The following is a 25347-nucleotide window of genomic DNA, read 5'->3' on the forward strand; positions in this document are numbered from 1 at the left end:
TAATTTTGAATTTCCCAAAATTTACAGCAACCGTTTTGCTGAATTCATATGGACTGGGAAGGGAGTAAAAGCAATAAAATATCATATTCGCATAGCTGCAACAACTGCCCATTGGCTTCCTAAGACGTCTACTCCGCCACCAGTTTCCTCTTCATGTTACGCCTGTGCTGGATGGAACTCAGCACACATAATGACATAATGATGTCAGAATGTACTGTATGACGAGGCCTTGCCTTAGAAAAGTGAAGAGGAGATCGGCGGTAGAGTGAATGCCTTAGGAAACCACCGAAGTATTGGTGAGGAGCTGCAGTGGCAGAAACAGGTGAAAAGCTAGGTAAGTATGACATTTTATTGTTTTGAAGCCACTCATCTCCCGTCAGCTTATTATGCTTTGGCATTGGAAGCGTCACAGTATAATAAGTGGCGCATTCAGGATTCACTCGATTAGCATTGAATGAGACTTTGAATTTTGCCAGATTCACTCTTGTCTAGTAGACACATATAGGGTTATTTATCTCAAATGCATGCAGTTGGCTAATAATCATGTTTTCTGTTTAGTTTCACAAAAATTCCATGAATCTGTCAGTAATGCGTAATTGAGACGAACTTTGATGTGGTCATAAATCAGCAGAGAGTAACTCAGAAGCAGAAAGTTAAGAGTCTCAAACTCTGCAGTTTGATGAGCTCTGCAGCCTGCTATGTACATTGAAACACAAAGGCTTCAGAAGCCAAATGGAGCAACATTTTTTCCCAATTGATTTTTAGCCCAAAATACCATTTTTTTAAATAAAAAATGTCTCTAAACAGTGTGCAAGCCCAAACTGCAAAGTTCGGGGTTCGTATTGGACACCTAGTGTCCGGTGCTGAATTCCAAAAATAAAATTCTCCTGGAAATCTGTTTTACAGTATGGGAGAAGAGAGAGGAGAGAGAGAAAAATGGATAACAGCAGGCACGAGCTCTGATGAGTGAACTGTTTCACTTATCAAAGTTCGGCAGCTGCTGGTTGTGCACACGGAGGTGGCCTAAATAAAAGTGTGTAAAACAGCAGACATGAGCTCAGATGAGTGAACTGTTTCACTTATCACAATTCGGCGGCTGCTGGATGTGCACACGGGGGTGGCGCAAGGGGGGATGAGAAAGAAATCTGGATAACAGCAGGCACAAGCTCTGATGAGTGAACTGCGACACTTAAAGTTTGGCGGCTGCTGGATGTGCGCACTGGGGTGGCGCAAAGGGGGGTAAAAAGAGGTGGAAAGTGAAAGGGGAATGGGGGGATTGGGGTGGATGAAGAGAGATCGGGTAGGGATCAGGGATCAAAACACTTACAGTTGTAGTCTCTCTTCTTTCTTCTGTCTCGTCCTCTTTCTTCTTTTTTCAGCAGGGATTGTGGTGTCACAGGCTTCCAGCACAGCAGGGGATCCTGTATCGTGACCGCAGTGCAGGAATCCTTAACTAGTGTGAGGACGTTCTGTGCGGTCACAGAAAGGTGACAGACAGATTACAGAGCGGTCACACCGCTGCTGTGACCTGTCATTGGTGTGATCGATGATGACATCGATCACTCCAATCAGAGCTGGCCCTGGTGACACTGGTGTTTCTAGGCACTGGCCTAGGATCGGAGCTCACAGCTCCGATTTTAGGCAGGTCACCAGCCTAAGATCATTGATCGCGCCAATCTGAGCAGTTTTCGCCAATCGGTACTCGATCCTAGGCTGGGACATCACTTTTTCAGGCAATCTGATTGTCTGAAACAATGAGAGAGGCTGCAATTGGCTTTTCAGCCAATCACAGCGATCGTGAGTGCGGGTAGGCGGGGACACCACCCAGGATGCCGACACTATCTACCCACAGGTAAGATGGTGCCGGAATTTTGATGCGATCACCGCGACTTTGGTCGAAGTGTCACATTAAAGAAACAACATACTATTCCGTCCATGGTCAAATTGGCCCAGGTAACATAGACGGAATAGTACATCGGATGGCAGAAAGGGCTTAAACTACACTCAGCAAAAATGAAAGGGAATACTAAAATACCACATCCTACATATCACATGATTAAATATTCTAGTTACAAATCTTTATTTATTACACAGTGGAATGCGCTGAGAACAATAAACATAAAAATGATCAATGTAAATCAAAATGAATATCCCTTGGAGATCTGGATTTGTAATGATACTCGAAATCAAAGTGGAAAATCAGATTACAGGCTGATCCAACTTCAGTGGAAATGCCTCAAGACAAGGAAATGATGCTCAGTAGTGTGTGTGGCCTCCAAGTGCCTGTATGACCTCCTTACAATGGATAGGCATGCTTCTGATGAGGCAACGGATGTTCTACTGAGGGATTTCCTCCCAGACCTGGATTAAAGCATCTGTAAACTCCTGGACAGTCTGTGGTGCATCGTGGCATTGGTGGATGGAACGAGACATGATGTCCCAGATGTGCTCAATTGGATTCAGGTCTGGGGAACAGTCAGGTCACTCTATAGCATCAATTCCATCATCATGCAGGAACTGCTGACACAATTCAGCCACATGAGACCTAGCATTGTCATGCATCAATGCATCAGAAGGAACCCAGGGCCCACTGTATCTGCATATTTCCTTACAATCGGTCTGAGGGTCTTATCCTGGCACTTAATGTCAGTCAGGGTACCTCTGGTTAGCACATGGAGGACTGTGCAGCCCTTCAAAGAAATGCCTCCCCACACCATTATTGACCCACTGCCAAAAGGGGTCATGCTGGAGGATGTTATAGGCAGCAGAACGTTTGCCACAACATCTCAAGACTCTATCACGTCTGTCATATGTGCATTTTTTAATTAGCTGAAAAGTAAAAGTGTGTGTATATTTTCTAGTCGAATTGAATTCTTGAATAGTACAAAAACCAGTAATTGGCATAAGCGCCGACTTAGTGAAGAGGTGGGTGACTTGGCCACCATTTAACTGAATCGTAAAGGCCATCAAAAGGTTTGTAAATAAAAACTTATACTCAACACTCATCTATCTGGCCCCTCCGCCTCTCACCATCACCCATTAGGTTCTCAACACATTTTTTCTATCACTGCCGCTGTGCTTTGAATTCCCTAACCTTTTAACGCTAGGCGGTGACTTCTGGCTCTGATGAGACCTGTGACGTTTTCGTGCATGCATGCACAAGGCCACGGTGCATATCATGACATTGTGAAATCTTGTGTGCTTGTGCATAAACTTCCCAGGCTTCATCAGAGCTGGAACTTCCGGTAAGCGTCCAGAGGCTAGGGGAATCAGCATTCAGCAGGGGTTATTTTTATTGCATATTATGTTGATTATGCTCTAGAGCCTGAAGAGACCACAGATTATAATAAAGAGCATTAAATCGACAGAGAATTTATTCTCCGCTAATCAAATTTCCCAGGAAAATCAGTAAATGCAGGCAAATTTGAACTTTGCGAGATTCCCCAAGAATATTAAAATGTAACAACCAACAGGGGATGCCAAACTACCTAAAAAACGCTAAAGGGGTGACATCACAGTTGCGCATGGAGTCATGCACTTGGGGTCACCATAATAGCTTGACACGCAGCAGTGATGCAGAGATATAGTTTAATATCTTTTGTTATCAGAACCAGGTGGAAAATTTTAGTATTTTTTCTTCTTCCTTTCACACACTGGATGTCTTTGTCTTTAAGTAAGAATAGGTGACTGTTGTTTCTTCCTTTAAAATAAAATATCAAATAAGAGACAAATAGAGATCCAAAATGTACAATTATGGAATGAAGCAGCAGCGCACATGCTTGACCATCAATCCATTCATTTCTTGTGTTGCTTCCGAGTGCTGCACTCGGCTTTCTCTAGCAGCTCCACAGATATTAAATGGAGTGGCGTTTGAGTTTCTTGTATCTGAGAATTTTGGTAAATTCTACACATATTTAGTTTATGTAGAATCAATTTGCTCATCTCTAATAATTTGCATTGGGAACCCTACAGTCAAGAAATATAAAATTTTGCATCTGAATGATAAAATCTAATGCTTGCTTAAGATTCATCATTATAACTGATGCTGTTGACATAATATTTGGGCAAGTTTTTATTCCAACTGGCTTTTGAAAATATCAAAGATGCCACAGATGATCACCAAAAGATCCAAATAGTCTATAATATATGAATATCCTTTGTGCTCATATCCTATGTTCATTCACTAATAGGTCAGACTGTTGAAAGTATTACGGTATTATTGCGTAACTTTAAATAAATCTGTCAGCTATGAAGGATTGTCATGATACCACATACAAATGAGTCCACTATACTCACCACTACAATTCTTGCTGGAGGACCTAACGGAGAAAAAAATCATATCACACTTAGTAATATCTTATATTTTGTTTAGAATTTTAGTACAGTCACAAAACTGGAAACATTACCAAAGTAAGCCATGATGACTACTGTGATGTTGAGATTTGGTAGGCTTAAAGCATAGGCAGAGACTTACTGGAGAAATTAATCGACGTCAAATGACTGGTACAGTAGGTGGTCAATACCATATACAGGTCAGTAGAGTGAAGCTACATGAAAGCAGAACTTCTTTGTAATAGAATGTTATCAATTTTGCATGTGATCACATAAAGTTAAGAACAGGGATGTCATTACTAGAGTTGAGAGAGCTTTGCAAAATTTTAATTCCCTGAATTCAAGGGGAGACTGGACTTTCAGTAAATAAATTATTCATGAAAAGAAAGGGGTTAACAAATAATCTAATATTCACGTATCCTTGGCCTTTGCCATTTTTGTTCTGCTGTTGCTTCTCTTTCTTCTTCTGATCAGCTCTTCTTCCTTCTTCTCCCTCCAAACCTCCAGCAGGTGCCACCTATGACTAGACCCTAGGCAGTCACGTCTTAGACATTTGACACATGAGATGTGACCGCGTGGAGCTTAGTCAACGGTGGCACCCACCGGGACACCAAATACAGAAAAAGAAGGAAGAAGAGCTGATTTGAAGAAGGAAGAGGAGGTGATCAGAGGCTGAATTAATTGACAAAGAAGAGAAGCTTATCAGTAGAAGGAAGAGTAGCTGATTGTAAAAGGAAGAAGAGCTGATCACAAGGAGGAAAAGGATTGGCAACAGCAGGAAATTTATGAGGAGGGTGGATGAGAGTAAAATTTTTTAACCCCTTCATGGTCCTTAAAAATTCAGCAAAACAGGGACTGACTAGCTGCCCCTATTCCATGCTCTTGCAAATCAGATAGAATTTTTTTTTTTTTTTTTTTTTTTTGGGGGGGGGGCTCATGGCAAATTCATGGTGAAGTCATCATACATGATATGATAAAATATGAGACTTTCAAAATAAACCAGCTGAATGTCAGTGACCATGACAGTGAGGAAAATACGTATTTGATACACTGCCAATTTTACAAGTTTTCCCACCTACAAAGAATGGAGAGGTCTGCAATTTTTGTCGTAGGTACACTTCAACTGTGAGAGACAGAAACGTAAAAAAAATCCAGAAAATCACATTGTATGATTTTCTACATAATTCATTTGCATTTTATAACATGAAATAAGTATTTGATGCAATAGAAAAACATAACTTAATATTTGGTACAGAAACCTTTTGTCACGATAATGTAAAAATGCCATGTTCTGAGTAATTTTTATAAGGTACCATGGTGGCAGACACACGCTGTGGGCTCTCTGACCCCTCCTCTTCACACTGCCTAGAAAGCTCTTCTCCCTGGGCCTGCAGGCAACTCCCTTCCCCCTGCATGCAGCTGTAATGTGAAATCAGTGTGCTGTGAGCAGGCCTACTCACCTGCCTGCAAAAAGCACATGGCCGATGGGGCCTTCCTTTTGTTCTCTTAAGCTGGAATATAATCACGCAGCTTAGGTCTGGAAGCAGAACAAATATGTTTTTGGCCTCTACATCAGCTGGGTCATCACACAGTGCGTTTTCTAGGCACAGCGCCTAGCGGAAATGGAGAAACGAATTGCTACTTAACAAGAGCTCATAACCATGCCATGTTTGGGCTCAAATTAATGCCCAGCTCATGCCCGGAAGAATGGTAGTTCCGTGGTCACTATACAGGGTGTCATCCCTGAGCTAGGACAGCTAGGAGCTTTCGGTATGCTTCAGCCCCTCTGAGAAAAGAGGAGTGCATTTCATAACTCAGCCCACTCAGTGATGTCACAACCAAAGGGAATATCTTAACCCTGATGAGTTAGGAGTGAGTCTTTGCCCAGGAAGAGAGCTAACAGCAGCTCTGCAAGCTGCTCCGATGCATTTTGATGTTCGCCCCCTAGACACATGGTTTGCCACGATCTGAAATGATATGAGAGAACTGTAAGTGTTTTTTTCAACTTTAATCCCTTTTTATTTGTAATCATCTGTATATACGATACTTGTCTCATTTTATAATATCTTTTTACCATTCTGTAAACACTGCCTATCTTTTGGAGTAAAATATATAAAATTACTAGCTTTGTTTCTCCTTGCTCTATAATGTACTGTCACATCCTCTGAAGTGAATTACGCTACTAATTTGGGTTGGCTCCGGACCCGTTATTAATTAAGAAATCGGAGCTGGTGGCAGCGAATTTGTCCTGGTTCCTCCCTGAGTGGGAGTAGTTATATCACCCTCACTGCAGTGTGCCCATTAGCTTTGGGTTGGCTCCGGACCCGTTATTAATTAAGAAATTGGAGCTGGTGGCAGCAAATTTGTCCTGGTTCCCGCCTGAGTGGGAGTAGTTATATCACCCTCACTGCAGTGTGCCCATTAGCCAGTACAAAGTAAGGCAGCCTTTCTGGCGACTAATTATCCTACTTGCAGTACCCTGACTGACCTGAAGGTAAGGGGGCACCAGAGACCTGCAAGTTCCAGAACTGGGCAGTGGGATATAGATAAATCCCCTGCAGAAAAGAACTGGGGCAACCAAACAACCCCGGTTCATGACATATTGTTGTGAGTGGTGGGGATGATAAAGTTATCCTCCCTGTGATTCGTGACACCTTTGTTTGCAATTACAAAGGTCAGACGCTTCCTGTAGTTCTTGACCAGGTTTGCACACACTACAGCTGGGATTTTGGCCCACTCCTTCATGCAGATCTTCTCTGTTATGATCCTTAGTGGTTGAGGATCACAAATTACTCCAGCTAAGTAACAAACATAGGACAAGCTCTAGGGAGGTGGCAAACTGGACTGACCGCAGATCTGAACCTATCCAAACACACTAGAAGTAGCCGGTGAACGTGCCTAAAAATCCTAGACGTCTCGAGCCAGCCTGAGGAACTAACTACCCCTAGAGAGAAAGAAAGACCTCTCTTGCCTCCATAGAAATAATCCCCAAAGATATAGAAGCCCCCAACAGATAATAACGGTGAGGTAAGAGGAAGGCACATACACAGGGGTGAAAGCAGATTCAGCAAATGAGGCCCACTAATACTAGATAGCAGAAAATAGAAAAGGGAATCTATGCGGTCAGTAAAAAACCCTTACAAAATATCCACTCTGAGATTTCAAGAACCCCCACACCAACTAACGGTGTGGGGGGGAGAAACTCAGTCCCCTAGAGCAACCAGCAAGCGAGGAAATCACATTTTAGCGAGCTGGACTAAAAACATAATGAACACTGATAATCAAAAAATGATCAAACAAAAACTTAGCTTGTCTTGGAGAGACTGGGAGCAAGGTAGACATAAGGAATCTGAAGAGCACTGAATACATTGATAGCAGGCAAGGAACTGAGTCTCCAGGTGAGCTAAATAGGAAACCAACCAAGGATAACGAACCAGCTGATGCAGCCAACCTGCAGAAAGACAAAACTACACAGTACCGCTTGTGACCACTAGAGGGAGCCCAAAAATAGAATTCACAACACTTCTCCAGGTCTTTCAGGTTTTGGGGCTGTCGTTTCTGCTCCCTCCAAAGATTCTCTATTGGGTTTAGGTCTGGAGACTGGCTAGGCCACTCCAGGAACCTGAAATGCTTCTTATGGAGCCACTCCTTAGTTGCCCTGGCTATGTGTTTTTGGCCATTGTCATGATGGAAGACCCAGCCAGCCACCTTCAGTGCTCTTACTGAGGGAAGGAGGTTGTTGGCCAAAATCTCACGATACATGACCCCATCCATCCCCGTTTCAATATGGTGCAGCCGTCCTGTCCCTTTTGCAGAAAAGCACCCCCAAAATATGATGTTTCCCCACCGTGCTTCATGATTGGGAAGGTGTTCTTGGGGTTGTACTCATTCCTCTTCCTTCAAACGTGGCGAGTGGAGTTGATACAAAAAAGTTTTATTTTGATCTCATCTGACCACATGGCTTTCTCCCATGCCTCCTCTGAATGATCCAGATCTTCTTTGGCAAACTTAAAACGGGCCTGGACATGTGCTGGCATGAGCAGGGGGACCTTGTGTGCCCTGCAGAATTTTAATCCATGATGGTGTAGTGTGTTACTAACTGTAATGTTTGAGACTGTGGTTCCAGCTCTCTTCAGTTCTCTACATGTCCTCCCATGTAAGTTATCGGCTGATTCCTGATCTTTCTCAAAATCATCCTTACTCCATGAGGCGAGATCTTACATGGATCCCCAGACTGATTAAGATTGACAGTAATCTTGTGTTTCTTCTACTTTCTAATAATTGAACCAACAGTTGCTGCCTTCTCGCCAAGCTTCTTGCCTTTTGTCCTGTATTCCATCCCAGACTTGTGCAAGTCTACAATTTTGTACCTGGTGTCCTTAGACAGCTCTTTGGTTTTGGCCATGGTGGGGAGGTTGGAATGGGATGGGATTGATTGCGTGGACAGGTGTCTGTTATACAGGTAACATGTTCAAACAGGTGCAATTAATACAGGTAATGAGTGCAGAATAGGAGTGCTTCATAAAGAAAAACTAACAGGTCTGTGAGTATTAAAATAATTCAATATTTTATGGTTTTTATTTTTAGATTCTGTCTCTCACAGGTGAAGTGTACCTACGATAAAAATTACCTCTTCATTCTTTGTAGTTTGGAAAGCTTGCATAATCTCCACTGTACATGTGGGTACAAAAATGAAATAGACGTATGGTACATTTAGAAGAGATCAAACTATCTATTTTTGAAACTCCATATGGGTAAAATTATAGACCACATATACTTGTAAATACAGTAGGTACAAAAATAGAACTGAAAAGAACCTAACTTAATTTTCAAATTAAGAAGTTTGAGAAAAAGTGAAGCTAAATTCTCTGGTTCCTCAAATGAGAGAAGATTGTGGTAATACTAATAAGTGGATCCCTAATATTTCTGCATGAAGGGACCATGTTTGATATAGAAGAAAAATATTTGAAGTGTAAAGTGCAAAGATGAGTGAATCCTTTAAAATTTCAATTCACCAGGTTTGCTGAATTTTTATAGTATCAAAAGTACTTAAAACTGCTAATTGTCCTGAAAAGACACGAATGACACTCCTACTCCCTATGTCTATCAGTTGAATCTGTGTTATTCGCTTTCTCTCACACCCTAATGTTTTTCACTGGTGTGCTGTCAACACTATCTGTACAGTTTCTTCATCTCCCTAAGTCTATAGCTAAGCAATGAGCTGTTATATTCTCTCACTATCTAGAATTGCCAGAAAATGTCTGCTGCATGCCCTGCCTCAGCTTTTATGCAGGCTATGGATAGTTCTATCTGTTTGACTGTGCGCTACCCTTTCAATGATCTGGGAAAGCTTGCCCAGCCACACCCGAAGTCATGTGAGCCTTCTCTGGCCAATGCAATCTTCTGGAGTCTGTGAAATTTTAGTGGCCGTTTAAGGTAATTTGCACAAATTGAATAAAAAATAATTTGAAATCACTGGGTTCAGAAAATTCCTAAAAAATAGAACTTGGAGAATCTGTCCCATGTTTCTATTACTTATTGACTCGCCTTAACATGTTCCTATTAGAACGAGTCAATAAGTAATAGAAACATGGGACAGATTCTCCTATGAAGGCCTCGTTTCTTGGATTACACCTGATTAAATGAACCTGAAATAAAAAAAATAAAAAAATAAAAAAATAGAACTTGGATTAAATCAATTCATTCACCCCTAATTATGAATCGTTCTTCTCTAGAGAGATTTTTATTGCAGATTTCTTACAAAAACCAAAACTTTTACTCGTTATCTTTTCAGCTAATTAATTTGAATGTTTATCAGTCTTTGAAGACTATGACTAACCTCTTTGCAGGTGTTTCATGTCCAGGTTACAATACAATAGGTTCTCCTTACGACTAGGTACTAACAAAGAGAAGAATAAAAGAGAAGTAATTTAATTAGAAGTCAGAATAAAAAGTATTGTCTACATGAATTTGAAAAAAAAATATGGCTGACCAGATAGACCAGGTCATAAGAAGATCATAACTGACAATGAAGTATAAATAATCATGGCAGTGTAAGAACTAAATATGTTGGATTAGTTCCATACTGTAAGTTCTTGATGTAATACATACTGGAAAATTGGGTCATGTAGAGGTTTAATTCTAGGCAAACCCCACCTCCAGGATGGAGAGAACCAAGATGAGAAGGAATATATCAATTAGTGACCCCAAGTAGAAGTCCAAAAACTAAAAGGTGGCAGTTCTGGACAGTCAGGTGGTAGACTGGAAGAATGTCTTTGGCTGCCCTCAAATCATCGTATTAAAATGTTTCATTCCAAAAAAGACCATTTTCATTGATGTATCATCCCTATGTCTATTTTTGACATTCATATATCTTTTTTAGATATCAACGTTTAAAAGATTCTGAAGACAAAATGCAGTTTCCTATATTATTAATTACATTAAAAAACTGATGTAATATGGATGATCTGTAGGGAATCCATTTTTTTGGAACATTCATAAATATGAATGGGCCAGTTTCATTAAAAAAATGTGAAGATTTTTACACAGACTCTTAGTCAGCATGGAAAAAACTCACTGGAGCTCTGTTTAATAACATTGGTCTGTGTGTTGTCCATGTTGAATCCGATTTTAACATTGACAATCCACGTATATGTATATGTCTTACCCGAGCCTTTGGTTCTAATCTCGAGTGTAAGAAATCTTTAATTTTCCATAGACGCTTTCGCTTTGGTTTGCAACTGGTAGTCAACTAGCCAAATATCCAAGATCAAGACACGAAGTAGAGAATGAACTAGGAAGTCCGGTGAAACCAATCAGACAGTATCCGATCACTAATCAGAAGAAAATCCCAGACAAGACATGATAAGATAGGGGGATGGATGGAGATGACTCTTGCCACCTTAGAGCGGTACTTGTCTTTTGACTTAAGATTTCAGTGGTTGACCATGAGCTGGAAGTCCCACCAGTTTCTTTAAAAAAGACTCTTATAGTTGTGCTCATTCAGTTTTTACCATGAAGACCTTTAGATCTTTGTCAAGATGCTTTTTAGTGCGTTTGATTTTGGTAGGAGACATCTTATGGGTTAAAATGTTGAAGAGCCACAGTTGGACCATAGCAACTACAGATGAGTGAATCTGTCCAAATTCAAATGTGATTGAACCAAGAGCATAATAAACATATGTAAAGAAAAAGTTCTGCTCCTTTACCAACTAGGCCGTAACATTGCAACCTTACAACGTCTTGGCCGAGTCAACACAGGATATGTCAAAGGTGATTGATAGAAAATGGCTCAGTAAATACCACAGCAGTAACCAGAAAAAGAAGAACACACGTGAGGACTGAACGTGTATTCATTTTTTTAATTTTTTTACTCGTTTCTGGTCATATTGAATCCAGCAATATGGCATCTGGCTGGCCACTATTTTGATGGATTTACACAAATCAAGTAGCAAAATGATCCATTTTTTTTCATTTGCTATAACCTCTTAAATGTGCTATAGATTATTGGCAGTGAGGGTCCTTAGACTCCCACCGATCACTCAAATTGTGCAGAAATGCTTAGTTCAGAAGGCAGAAGTGTGTTATGATCCGGTGACTTTGGAGCCGCATTATACTTTCTCTGGAGTAGGTGGAAACTGTACTGACCGCAAACCCTGGACTAATACCGCAACTAGAAGTAGCCGTGGGGTGTGCCTAACAAACCCTAGACACCTCGACACAGCTGGAGAACTAAATACCCCTATAGATGGAAATAGGAATACTACCTTGCCTCAGAGTAGAACCCCAAAGGATAGGCAGCCCCCCACGAATATTGACTGTGAATAGGAGAGGAAAGACACACACAGGCAGAAAACAGAATTTAGCAAAAGAGGCCACTCTAGCTAAATAGGGAAAGATAGGACAGAATACTAAGCGGTCAGTATTAAAACCCTTCCAAAAATATCCACAGCAGATAATACAAAAAGTTCCACAATCTAACTAAAGACATGGAATGTATATCTGCAACTCCTGAGAATCCAACAAGACTGAGAAAATACTGACACAATCTAAGCTGGACAAAAAATGAATAGCACTGAATTATTGAGCGCACAGCATGTGTGCCACAGAAACAAAACCAGACACTTATCTTTGCTGATTTGGCAGCAAGGCAGAAGAAACCAAACAAGGACCAACACCTCCCAAAAACCATGGACAACTGGCAAGGACTAATGAATCCTGCACGCCTAAATACCCCAGTCAGAACTGCAATCAGCAGATACACCTGACCAGGACTGCAACCCAGGGACAACTGCATTACCACCTACAACCACCGGAGGGAGCCCAAAAGCAGAATTCACAACAGAAGTGTGCATGAGCGTGCACACAGTTGTGTACGGGCTCAGTAGAAAGTCCTTGGGTATGAAGACCCATGTACAGAAAAATTAGCATTTCTGCCCCTTGAACTAAGCACTTTAACCATTTCAGCAGAGGGGTCTCAGCTCCCTTATGCCACTGATCTACAGCAAATGTAAAGCAATTCTGTCTGCACTGACTAATCTGAGAGCAGCATAATGTAGGGTCAGAGAACCTGATTTCAGCAATGTTTCACTTATTAGATTATGAGCTGTAGTTTGAATTCAATGAGTATTATCATGGAAGGACTAGATGTCATGTGCCAGACAGTCCAGCTGATCGTTGTAACTCCACCCCCACCGTGGATTGGCAGCGTATTGACAGATTACACAGGAAACTGCCAATCAGTGATGGGGTGGGGTTATACACAGCTCAGCATTCTGACCACAGCTACATCTACAAGAGAGAAAATAGGGATTCAATCAAAACTGCACCAAGCAGCCCAGTAAGCGACACATCACTGGAATCAGGCTATATGCCCTGACATAACGCTGATCTCAGATTACATAACAAACATGTAAAACATGACAGCCCGTATTAAAATTTCCCTTTTTTTTTTTAGAGGAAACCTCCAAGTCACAAAACATGCCCTACTATTAAGCAAAGTGGCAGCTATGTCTTTCTGAGCCTTGTAATGCCATCACTTTCATCAATCTCCCCACAAACGCAGATGCAATTACTATTGATGAGTAATAAAAGTAACCACATAACCTTTTCTGTTCCTGTTTCAGTGATGCCTTTTACTTTGTTACTGTAATTTTGGACATTTTTGTACATTTCTCCTTTTTTTTCTCAATAGTTATATTAAAACACAGCATCATGACATTTTCATGACTTGTTTTAAACCATTTATTGCTTTATTTGTTCCCCCTAGTGAAAATAACAATTGTGCTACCTAGAAACCACCAGCAAGTAGGCTACTGGCTGCTTTCGGCTCTATTATATTACCCTCTTTTAGTAGGTTGTGGATCAAATGGGTTAATTTACACATATTAGTAGTTAATGTGAATAAAATAAACTTTGTAATATATTTTAAAAGAGAAATCTGCTACTTTCTCCACTTATTCATCTCCATCCTCCTAGCTCATCATCTGCTTTGGAGAAAACAGATAAGACGGACTGTCAGGATGGTGATGAGTCAGGTTACACAGACAATTATACATACTCTATGGAGAGGGAACGGTGAGTTAGTGTTACATATTAAATAACTTAAATACTGGTCCATTCCTGACATTACATGTGGTGAACTTCACGAGGGTGGGTGCTAATGCTATACAGTAAGTTTGAAATTCTATAAATGGACAACAGATGTAGAGTCTAGGTCATACTGTATATATTACCACATGACACTTGGGAGATAACTCTTCCCTCTTCTACCTCAGAGGTTCTACATTCTTGATTTGACATGAGCTCTGGTTCCCAGGGGCGGACATATCATTGGTGCAAAGTGCGGGCACACAGGGGCCAAAGGGGTAAAGGGGCCCATTTCAAACTCCAAAGCAGGTGCAATTTTACGAGCTCCTGGGCTTCAAAGGGCCCATATATTTTTCTGGCACAGGGGCCCTTTTCTGTCTGTGTTCGCCAGTGCTGGTTCCTATAGCATTTTGGGCCCACACACAGAGGCTGACACATGCTCTGGTTCCTATAGCATTTTGGGCCTACACACACAGAGGCTGACACATGCTCCGTTCCTATAGCTTTTTGGGCCTACACACACAGAGGCTGACACGTGCTGTGGTTCCTATAGCATTTTGGCCCTACATACACAGAGACTGACACGTGCTCCTCTTTATATAGTATTTTGGGCCTACACACACACAGGCTGACACGTGCTCCTGTTCTTATAGTATTTTGGGTCTACACACACAGAGGCTAATAAATGCTCCTGCTCCTATAGCATTTTGAGCCTACACACAGAGGATGACACGTGCTCTAGTTCCTATAGAATATTGGGCCTACACACACAGAGGCTGACACGTGCTCCGGTTCCTATAGCATTTTGAACCTACACACACAGAGGCTGACACGTGCTCCGGTTCCTATAGCATTTTGAGCCTACACACACACACAGAGGCTGACACGTGCCACTGTTCCTATAGCATTTTGGGCCTACACACAGAGGATGACAATGAGCTCTGGTTCCTATAGCATTTTGGGCCTACACACACACAGAGGCTGACACGTGCTCCGGTTCCTGTAGCATTTTGGGCCTACACACAGAGGCTGACATGTGCTCCTGTTTCTATAGAATTTTGGGCCTACGCAAAGAGGCTGACACGTGCTCCTGTTCTTGTAGCATTTTGGGCCTACACACAGAGATGGACACATGCTTCTGTTCCTATAGCATTTTGGGCCTACACAGAGGCTGACATGTACTCAGGGTCCTAAAGCATTTTGGGCAAACACACAGAGGCTGACACGTGCTGTTGTTGGTTCCAGAGCTTGGATATTCACACTTCCAGATAAAGACCTGACATGTGGTCCTATTCCTGCAGCATCTTAGACCATGACATTGACATGTACAGATGTAAACTTTCATTCAGGATCTATGGAAAGATGAGTGAACAAACTTCAACTAATCTTATGAATTAATCATGGACAAATACTTTGTAACTACTTTACATACTCTGTATTTTGCTACAATAATTCCTTTTGGTGGACAATCCAATCAACCACTAAATTTTTTTTTAAGAATTATCTTAACCATTTTTTTTGGCGTATCACAACTTGTAAGAAGTCCTGAATAAATAAATATACACGGAATATGTATATCTTACAGTTAGTAGCAGAGTGACTAAACAAAGTATTTTTCCTCATTCTACAGCTCGATTCACATATACACATTTCAATACTGCTGTGTAATGTTCTTCATGATGTTGCTGCTTGTCTCTGTGTGCTAACTAAGGAGTTCATATGTGTAACATTTTAATTAGTTATTTGCCCTTGTGTATTGAGGACATGAAGGGGGAAGAGAATGCACAAAATTAAAATGCATATAGAGAAGAATGTTGAATGGGAAGAAGAATAAGAAAGTGACTATATGACTCTAGTCAACCCAGTGCAATAATGGCTGACTATTGGTTAGAGGAACATCTCTGGTGTACAAACGTCAGAGTTGGAGGGACTCTGTGAGCACAGAATGACTGTTCAAACTTAAGTCCCGCTGATCAGTGCTCCATGGTGGGGCCACTCATTTAACTGTACCTTCCCACCTGCTTGTTTTCCTTCTATTTCAAACCTCTCCTCTACTTTGATTGACAGCACTTGCTTCATAGAGTCAGGGAATGGAGGGGATGGATGGAAAACAAGTAGGTGAGAATGTGTATATAAATGACTGGCCCGAGTGCCTGTGCTTGGTTTGAACAGTCATTATTTGCTGACAGAGTCCCATTAAGGGATAAGCTGAACAAAGAAGTTGGTTTCACATACCTGTTTGAAGTTTGGACACTACAATGGTAATAATGAATATCATCACCAGAGCAGCTGTGGTGGAGACACACAGGATTATTCTAATCCATGCTACAAGATGAAAGACAATATTATTGCATGGGCACCATCCCTGGGCAAAATATACACCCTTGGTCTCTGACTCAACACATTATATTAAAAAGGGAATCTGTCATCAAGTTTGAGAGCAGCAAGATGTAGAGCAGAGAGTCTGATTTCAGTGATGTATCACTTGCTCAGCAGCTGTCTGTAGTTTCAGTACAATCAGTGTTTTATCAGCAGGAAATTTATCACTACAGGACTAGGTGTCACGTGCCAGGTAGTCCAGCTAATCTGTGTAACCCCACCCCCACCACTGATTGGCAGTTCTTACAGTCCAGTAAGTGACACTTCACTAAAATTGAGGTTAATGCCCCTATATCAAGCTGCACTCAGACTACATTGCAAAAACGTCCTGACGGATTCCCTTTAAGTTCCATTTTTGGGCAAATTCTTTATATGTTTTCTAATATAAACATCAAAATAATGGGGATGCTTCAGCAAGACTGGAATTGGGCAGGTTGTTCTTTGTGAAGGACGAATGAATCAAGCCGCATACAAGGTTATCCTGGAAAAAACAGTTAATTCCTTCTGCTCAGGCAATGTTCCCCAACTCTGAGAACTGGTTTTTCCAGCAGGACAATGCACCATGCCACACAGCTAGGTCAATCAAGGTGTGGATGAAGGACCACCACATCAAATCCATGTCATGGCCAGCCCAATCTCCAGACCTGAACCCCATTGAAAACCACTGGAATGTAATCAAGAGGAAGATGGATTGTGAAGTACAAGCCATCAAACAAAGAAAAACTGCTTACATTTTTGTACCAGGAGTGGCGTAAGGTCACCCAAAGCAGTGTGAAAGACTGGTGGAGAGCATGCCAAGACACATGAAAGCTTTGATTAAAAATCATGGTTATTCCACAAAATATTGATTTCTGAACTCTTCCTGAGTTAAAACATTAGAATTGTTGTTTCTAAATTATTATGAACTTGTTTTTTTCATTATTTGAGGTCTGCAAGCAATGCATTTTTTGTTATTTTGACCATTTCTCATTTTCAGAAAATAAATACAAAATGTATTGCTTGGAACTTAGGAGACATGTTGTCAGTAGTGTATAGAATAAAAGAACAATTTACATTTTACTCAAAAATATACCTATAAAGAGAAAAATCAGGCAAACTGAAAACTTTGCAGTTATCTCTTAATTTTTGCCAGAGCTGTATAGTATAGAGTGTGTAGTGTCAGTGTACAGGTAGCACACTGACTCACCAGTGATGTCTCTTGGTAAAGTCCTTCATCTTCGCTTTTCATCTTCATCCAGCACAGACCACCATCACTTTTCCAGCCTGGGCTCGTCTCTGCAGGAAATAATGGTTATCTAGAGCATCGCTTGCAGAGCACATTACTTATTTTTTCCCCAACTTATACACTACACCAGATGAAGAAAAAAAGGTGACATAGTGTCACTCTGCACAGTAACAGGACCGCCCCCCCATTTAAAACAGTATCCTCAAAAAATAAAATAAATACATCACTGCAGTAATAATATACCTTAATTAACCCCTATGGTAATAATATCCCCCATACTGGCCCCCGTGTGTCTCATTCCTGGCCCCATCCTGCCCTCATGAGTATCCATTCTGCCCCCATGTGATGTCCTATCTTGCCCCATGACCCTGCCCCTTCTGCCCCATGATCCTGCCCCATCTGTCTCCATCATATCCATCCTGCCCCATGATCCTGCACCATGTGTCTCCATACTGGCCCATGATCCTGCACCATGTGTCTCCATCCTGTCCCATGATCATGCCCCATCTGTCTCTATTCTGCCCCATCTGTCTCCATCCTGCCCCATGTGTTTCCATCCTGCCCCATGTGTTTCCATCCTGCCCCATGTCATCATCCTGCACCATGTCACCATCCTGCATCATGTCACCATCCTGCACCATGTCTCCATCCTGCCCCGTGTCTCTATCCTGCCCCATTTGCCAACATCCTGCACCATGAGTCAACATCCTGCATCATCTCTATCCTGCACCATGTCTCCATCCTGCACCATGTCGCCATCCTGCACAATGTATCTCCATTAGGCACCAAGTGTCTCCATCCGGCACTAGGGTTGAGCGACTTTTATTTTTATAGGATCGGGTCGGGTTTCACGAAACCCGACTTTCTCAAAAGTCGGGTCGAGTGAAATCGGCCGATCCTATAAAAAAGTCGGGGTCGGGGTCGGCCGAAACACGAAACCCAATGCAGTGCAATGGGATACTATGGTTCCAAGGGTCTGAAGGAGAGGAAACTCTCCTTCAGGCCCTGGGATCCATATTTAAGTGTAAAATAAAGAATTAAAATAAAAAATATTGATATACTCACCCTCTGACGCGCCCTGGTAGTAATCGGCATCTTCCGTTCCTAAGAATGGCGCTTGAAAGACCTTTCGATGACGTCATGGCTTGTGATTGGTCACGGCCGCCCACGTGACCGCTCAGCGACCAATCACAAGCCGTGACGTAATTCTCAGGTCCTAAATTCCTCATTCTAGGAATTTAGGACATGAGAATTACGTCACGGCTTGTGATTGGTCGCTGAGCGGTCACGTGGGCCGCCGCGACCAATCACAAGCCGTGACGTCATCTAAGGCCCTGAACGCGCTCATTCTTAAGAAGGAAGGCTGCCGGAAAGAAGCCGAGGGTGAGTATATTCCTATTAGGTATATACTCACCCTCGGACGCGCCCTGCTTCTTTCCGGCAGCCTTCCTTCTTAAGAATGAGCGCGTTCAGGGCCTTAGATGACGTCATGGCTTGTGATTGGTCGCGGCCACCCACGTGACCGCTCAGCGACCAATCACAAGCCGTGATGTAATTCTCATGTCCTAAATTCCTAGAATGAGGAATTTAGGACCTGAGAATTACGTCACGGCTTGTGATTGGTCGCTGAGCGGTCACGTGGGCGGCCGCGACCAATCACAAGCCATGACATCATCGAAAGGTCTTTCAAGCGCCATTCTTAGGAACGGAAGATGCCGGTTACCAGCGGCGATGTCCAGGGGCCTCCGGAGAGGTGAGTATATCAATATTTTTTATTTTAATTCTTTATTTTACACTTAAATGTGGATTCCGATACCGATTTCCGATATCGCAAACATATCGGAACTCGGTATCAGAATTCCGATACCAGATTCAGAAGATCGCCGACCTCATGGCCGACCCCACACAGGGGTCGGGTCGGGTTTCATGAAACCCGACTTTGCCAAAAGTCGTCGACTTCTGAAAATGGCCGACCCGTTTCGCTCAACCCTATCCGGCACTATGTGTCTCCATCCTGCACCATGTCTTCATCCTGCCTCATGTGTCTAAATCCTGCCCCATGTCACATGGTGCAGCATCATGGGGCAGGATGGAGACTCACGGTCCAAGTGTCTCCATGCTGCTGACAAAACATATTGTGGCTTACCGCTTTCAATAAAAATAATAAAAAGAACAAACTTTCTCCTTACCTGGCCTTGCTCCAGCTACGATGTTCCCTCCTGGCATTTTAACCCCATAACCCCCATGGGTGGTTTACATGTAAATGACCGGGCCAATTTTTACAATTCTGACCACTGTCCCTTTATGAGGTTATAGCTCCGGAACGCTTGCATGGATCTCAGTGATTCTGACATTTTTTTCTTGTGACATATGGTACTTCATGATAGTGGTAAAATTTACTTAAAGCGAACCTGTCACCCCCAAAATCGATGGTGAGGTAAGCTCACCGGCATCAGGGGCTTATCTACAGCATTCTGTAATGCTGTAGATAAGCTGCCGATGTTACCTGAAAGAGGAGAAAAAGAGGTTATAATATACTCACCCAGGGGCGGTCCCGCTCCGATGGGCGTCTCAGGTCTGCTCCAGCGCCTCCTATCTTCATTCCATGACGTCCTCTTCTGGTCTCCGCGCCGCTGCTTCGGCGCAGGCGTACTTTGTCTGCCCTGTTGAGGGCAGAGCAAAGTACTGCAGTGCGCAGGCGCCGGTAAGGTCAGAGAGGCCCGGCGCCTGCACACTGCAGTACTTTGCTCTGCCCTCACCAGGGCAGACAAAGTACGCCTGCACCGAAGCCGCGGTGCTGAGACCAGAAGAGGATGTCATGGAATGAAGATGGGAGGCGCTGGAGCAGACCTGAGACACCCATTTGACCACGGACCACAGCGGGACGGCCCAGGTGAGTATATTATAACCTCTTTTTCTCCTCTTTCAGGTAAAATCGGGAGCTTATCTACAGCATTACAGAATGCTGTAGATAAGCCCCTGATGACGGTGAGCTTACCTCACCATCGATTTTGGGGGTGACAGGTTCCCTATTACTTGTGTTTATTTGTGAAAAAAATTGAAATTTGGCAAAAATTTTGAAAATTTCACAATTTTCCAGCTTTGAATTTTCATGCCCTTAAATCACAGAGATATGTCACACAAAATACTTAATAAGTAACATTTCCCACATGTCTACTTTACGTCAGCACATTTCTGGAAACAAAATTTTTGTTTTAGGAAGTTATAAGGGTTAAAAGTTGACCAGTGATTTCTCATTTTTAAAACACCATTTTTTTTTAGGGACCACATCACATTTGAAGTCACTTTGAGGGGTCTATTTGATCGAAAATACCAAAAAGTGACACCATTCTAAAAACTGCACCCCTCAAGGTGCTCAAAACCACATTCAAGAAGTTTATTAACCCTTCAGGTGCTTCAAAGGAATTTTTGGAATGTTTAAAAAAAAATGAACATTTAACTTTTTCACAAAAATTTTACTTCAGATCTAATTTGTTTTATTTTACCGAGGGTAACAGGAGAAATTGGACCCCAAAAGTTATTGTGCAATTTGTCCTGAGGATGCTGATTCCCCATATGTGGGGGGCGCATGGCAGAGCTCGGAAGGAGAGGAGCGGCGTTTGACTTTTCAATGCAAAATTGGCTGGAATTGAGAGAGGACGCCGTGTCGTGTTTGGAGAGCCCCTGATGTGCCTAAACAGTAGAAACCCCCAACAAGTGACCCCATGGTGGAAACTAGAACCCCCAAGGAACTTATCTGGATGTGTTGTGAGAACTTTGAACCCCAAAGTGTTTCACTAAAGTTTATAATGCAGAGCCATGAAAATAAAAAATATTTATTTTTCCCACAAAAATGATTTTTAGCCCCCAAATTTTTATTTTCCCAAGGGTAACAGGAGAAATTGGACTGCAAAAGTTGTTGTCCAATTTTTTTTTTACTTTTTACATTGTCCCAGGGTGGGACATAACTGTATAAAGTCAGATCACTGATCTGACACTTTGCAGAGCTCTGTGTCAGATCAGCGATCTGACAGGCAGTGTAGGAGGCTTGCCGGTGCCAGGCACTGACAAGCCACCTCCCTGCAGGAGGACCCCGTGGCCATCTTGGATCCAGGGGCCTGCAGGGAGGGAGGAGACCCTTGGGGGTCCCTGTGGGTCTCAGGGAAGCACGCAAGGAGCCCCCTCCCTGCACCATGCTTCTCTATGCCACCAGAACGCTGCGACCTTGTTTGATCGCAGTATTACGGGGGTTAAAGTGCCGAGAGAGGTCTGTGACCGCTCCTGGCACATAGTGCTGGGTGTAAGCTGTGATAATCAGCTGACACCCGGCCGTGATCAGCCGTGCTCCCCTCACTCCTCCATAAAGCTCTTCTCCAAATCTTTCAGGTTTCGGGGCTATTGCTGGGCAACATTGAGTTTCAACTCTCTCCAAAGATTGTCTATTGCGTTCAGGTCTGGATACTGGCTAGGCCACTCCAACACCTTGAAAAACTTCTTAAGGAGCCACTCCTTACTTGTACTGGCTGTGTGTTTCATGTCATAGTTATGCTGGAAGACCCAGCCATGACCCAACTTCATTGCTCTTGCTGAGGGAAGGAGGTTGTTAGCCAAAATCTCACGATACATGACCCCATCCATCCTCTCTTCAATACCGTGCAGTTCTGCCTTACCCCTTTGAAGAAACACCCCCCCAAAGTATGATGTTTCAATCACTATGCTTCATGGTTGGGATAGTGTTTTTGAGGTTGTACTCATCCTTCTTCTTCCTCCAAACATGAAGAGTGGAGTTGATACGAAAAAGTTCAATTTTGATCTCATCTGACCACAGGTCATGTGGTCATTGGTGAACTTCAAATGGGACTGGACACATGCTGTCGTGAGCAGGGGGACCTTGCTTGCCCTGCAGGATTTTAATCCATGATGGGGTAGTGTGTTACTAATGATAATGTCTGAGACTGTGGTCCCAGCTCTCATCAGGCCACTGACTAGGTCCTCTCAAGTAGATCATCCTACGTTTCTTCCATTTTCTAATAATTGTACCAACAGTTATTGCCTTCTCACCAAGCTGCTTGCCTATTGTCCTGTAGCCCACCCCAACCTTGTGCAGGTCAACAATTTTGTCCCTGGAATCCTTAGACAGCTCTTTGGTCTTGGCCATGGTGGAGAGGTTGGAGTGTAATTGATTGTGTGTATGGACAGGTGTCATTTATACAGGTAACAAGTTCAAACATGTGCAATTAATACAGGTAATGAGTGCAGAGTATGAGGACTTCTTACAGAAAAACTAACAGGTCTGTGAGAGCCAGAATTCTTGCTAGTTGGTCAAATACTTATTTCATGCAATAGAATGCAATTTAATCATGTAAAAATCATACAATGATATTTTCTGGATTTTATTTTTGGATTCTGTCTCTCACGGGTGATGTGTTCCTACCTATGATAAAAATTACAGACCTCTCCATTCTTTGTAGGTGGGAAAATGTGTAAAATTGGCAGTGTATCATATACTTATTTTCTACACTGTATAAGACTTTTAGAGATGGGAATACCCCTTTCCCCAATTGTGCACTGGGATAATCTGTCTTGTTTGTGAGAATTAGTGATCATGTCTTACTTTAGCAATCAATTCCCCTCTTAATTCTTACCGGTGGACTGTTGTCTCTCCTTGGCGGTCTTTGCTCCTGTGCTGCCTCCCACAGATGAAGTTGTGGGTGTGTTACTGAACATGGAGATTTCCTCTTCTAAATATTTGTTTTCTATAATAATATGAGTAATGAAGAAATATTAAGAAACAGTTCAATTAAATGGTTATTCATCAAAAATTAAGTTATTCCCTATTCATGGGATAGAGGACATCTTGCTGTTTGCTCTGGGTCTGACTGCTGGGACTTCAAATCATCTTGAGAATGGGGCTCAGGGTTGGGACTCCGCAGCCCCATCCTGAATGGAGAGGAGGTGCGCAAGTGCAGCCTCCATTCCATTAATTGTGTAAGGAATTGCCAAGCACAGCACTCAGTTGATTCTTCAGTCCCATACACAATGAATGGAGCGTGGGCGCCGTGTCCTGGTCTGCTGACAACTATTGATAAGAAATAACTTCATTTTTGGAGAATAATCCTTTAACAAAAATGTAGGCACCATTTTAAGCAAACTTCAGATTGGAGATTATTCACTTAATCTAACCTACCATATAACGTCAGATTGTAGAACTGAGCGCACTGCCCTGATGTTCTCCTCAGAACGCTGCCTTTATAGATTCCTCGATCTTCTCTGGTTAGTTTGGTTATAATTAATGACCCACTGGCTGTAACGTTAATTCGTCCATTATAGAGTTGACTTCTGATAGTAACAGGTTTCCCAGGTTTTGTCACGGCAAAGATATTTTTATCTGTATCGGTCATCCACGTGATGTCCTGGACCTCCATCTGTTTTATGAAGAACTTAACCTCACCTCCCACCTCACTGGATATATGTCTTGTCTCTCCGCAAATATTTTCATTGGTCAAGCCTGAAAGATGCGAATTTAAAAAAAATGCAAATGAAATAGGAAAAGATAAATACATTCTGAAGATGTCAGTTTCTCAGGAATGATAAACTACCATGTAATGTCAGATTGTAGAACTGAGCACACTGGCCTGATGTTCTCCTAAGAACGCTGCCTTTATAGGTTCCTTGGTCTTCTCTAGTTAGATTGGTTATAATTAATGAGCCATAGGCAGTAACTTTAATCCGTCCACTATAGAGCTGGCTTCTGATAGTAACAGGTTTCCCGGGTTCTGTCACCGCAAATATACTTTTATCTCTGTCGGTCATCCACGTGATGTCCTGGACATCCGTCTGTGTTATGGAGAACATCACCTCACCTCCCTCCTTACTGGACACATGTCTTGTTTCGTCACAGATTTGTTCATTGCTCAAACCTGGAACAAGAGAATTTTACAGATAGAAAATGAAAATTACTACAATTTTTCAATAAAATATAAAGCAGTGCTGAAATGAAGAGGTGATTGTATTTGGACAACGAAAACCCTGCCATGTGGGATGGCTAACCAACCATAAAAAATATAACATGTCCCACTAAAATAATAAAAATTCTACATCAGTCAAGTAGGGCATAACCATAGGGGTTGTTGAGATGGTGTTACGGAACTGCAACACAGAACTAGGATAGAAGGGGGAAAACTGACCCTGCACTGAGACTAGGCTGATACCCTATGATGGAGTGGGCGACCCATTCCTTGCGAATAAACCCACCGACGATCCTAGGTTAATCTCAAGCGAAGACTTATAGATGGGGGGAAGGAGGTCCCTAAAAGATCTAAGGACTGGGTGTACAAACAGGTCACCTCCTAATAGAAAATACAGAGAAGGCTGCAGAAACCAACAGAAACTAAGGATAGCAGAACTGGGGGTCCCAGAACTGCACAATATCAAACACAGAAAGCTATTATTATTATTATTATTATTATTATCATTATTATTTACTGTTATAGCGCCATTTATTCCATGGCGCTTTACAAGTGAGGAGGGGTATACATAATAAAAACAAGTACAATAATCTTGAACAATACAAGTCATAACTGGTACAGTAGGAGAGAGGACCCTGCCCGCGAAGGCTCACAATCTACAAGGGATGGGTGAGAATACAGTAGGTGAGGGTAGAGCTGGTCATGCAGCGGTTTGGTCGATCGGTGGTTACTGCAGGTTGTAGGCTTGTCGGAAGAGGTGGGTCTTCAGATTCTTTTTGAAGGTTTCGATGGTGGGCGAGAGTCTGATGTGTTGTGGTAGAGGGTTCCAGAGTAGGGGTGATACGCGAGAGAAAT

The 25347-nt window shown here is 42.4% G+C and overlaps 1 protein-coding gene across 2 annotated transcripts in view; it reads right to left on the bottom strand.

Moving 5' to 3' along the window:
* Window positions 1–1910: 1910 nt before the first annotated feature.
* The window catches only part of LOC143769492 (uncharacterized), an 86676-nt gene continuing 63239 nt past the window's right edge, over window positions 1911–25347 (bottom strand). The window contains exons 2-8 of one of the 2 annotated variants that reach the window (XM_077258119.1): window positions 24124–24444; window positions 23712–24032; window positions 23170–23280; window positions 16156–16245; window positions 10172–10231; window positions 4297–4319; window positions 1911–3700 (exon numbers count right to left, since the gene is read on the bottom strand). In XM_077258119.1, the coding sequence (XP_077114234.1) occupies window positions 3647–3700; window positions 4297–4319; window positions 10172–10231; window positions 16156–16245; window positions 23170–23280; window positions 23712–24032; window positions 24124–24444 (980 nt within the window). In that variant the 3' untranslated portion in view covers window positions 1911–3646. The remainder of the gene's footprint in view (window positions 3701–4296; window positions 4320–10171; window positions 10232–16155; window positions 16246–23169; window positions 23281–23711; window positions 24033–24123; window positions 24445–25347) is intronic. The other variant, XM_077258126.1, reaches the window with a different exon arrangement.

This window comes from Ranitomeya variabilis, chromosome 1 (assembly GCF_051348905.1).
Source record: "Ranitomeya variabilis isolate aRanVar5 chromosome 1, aRanVar5.hap1, whole genome shotgun sequence".
NCBI classification, from domain to species: domain Eukaryota; kingdom Metazoa; phylum Chordata; class Amphibia; order Anura; family Dendrobatidae; genus Ranitomeya; species Ranitomeya variabilis.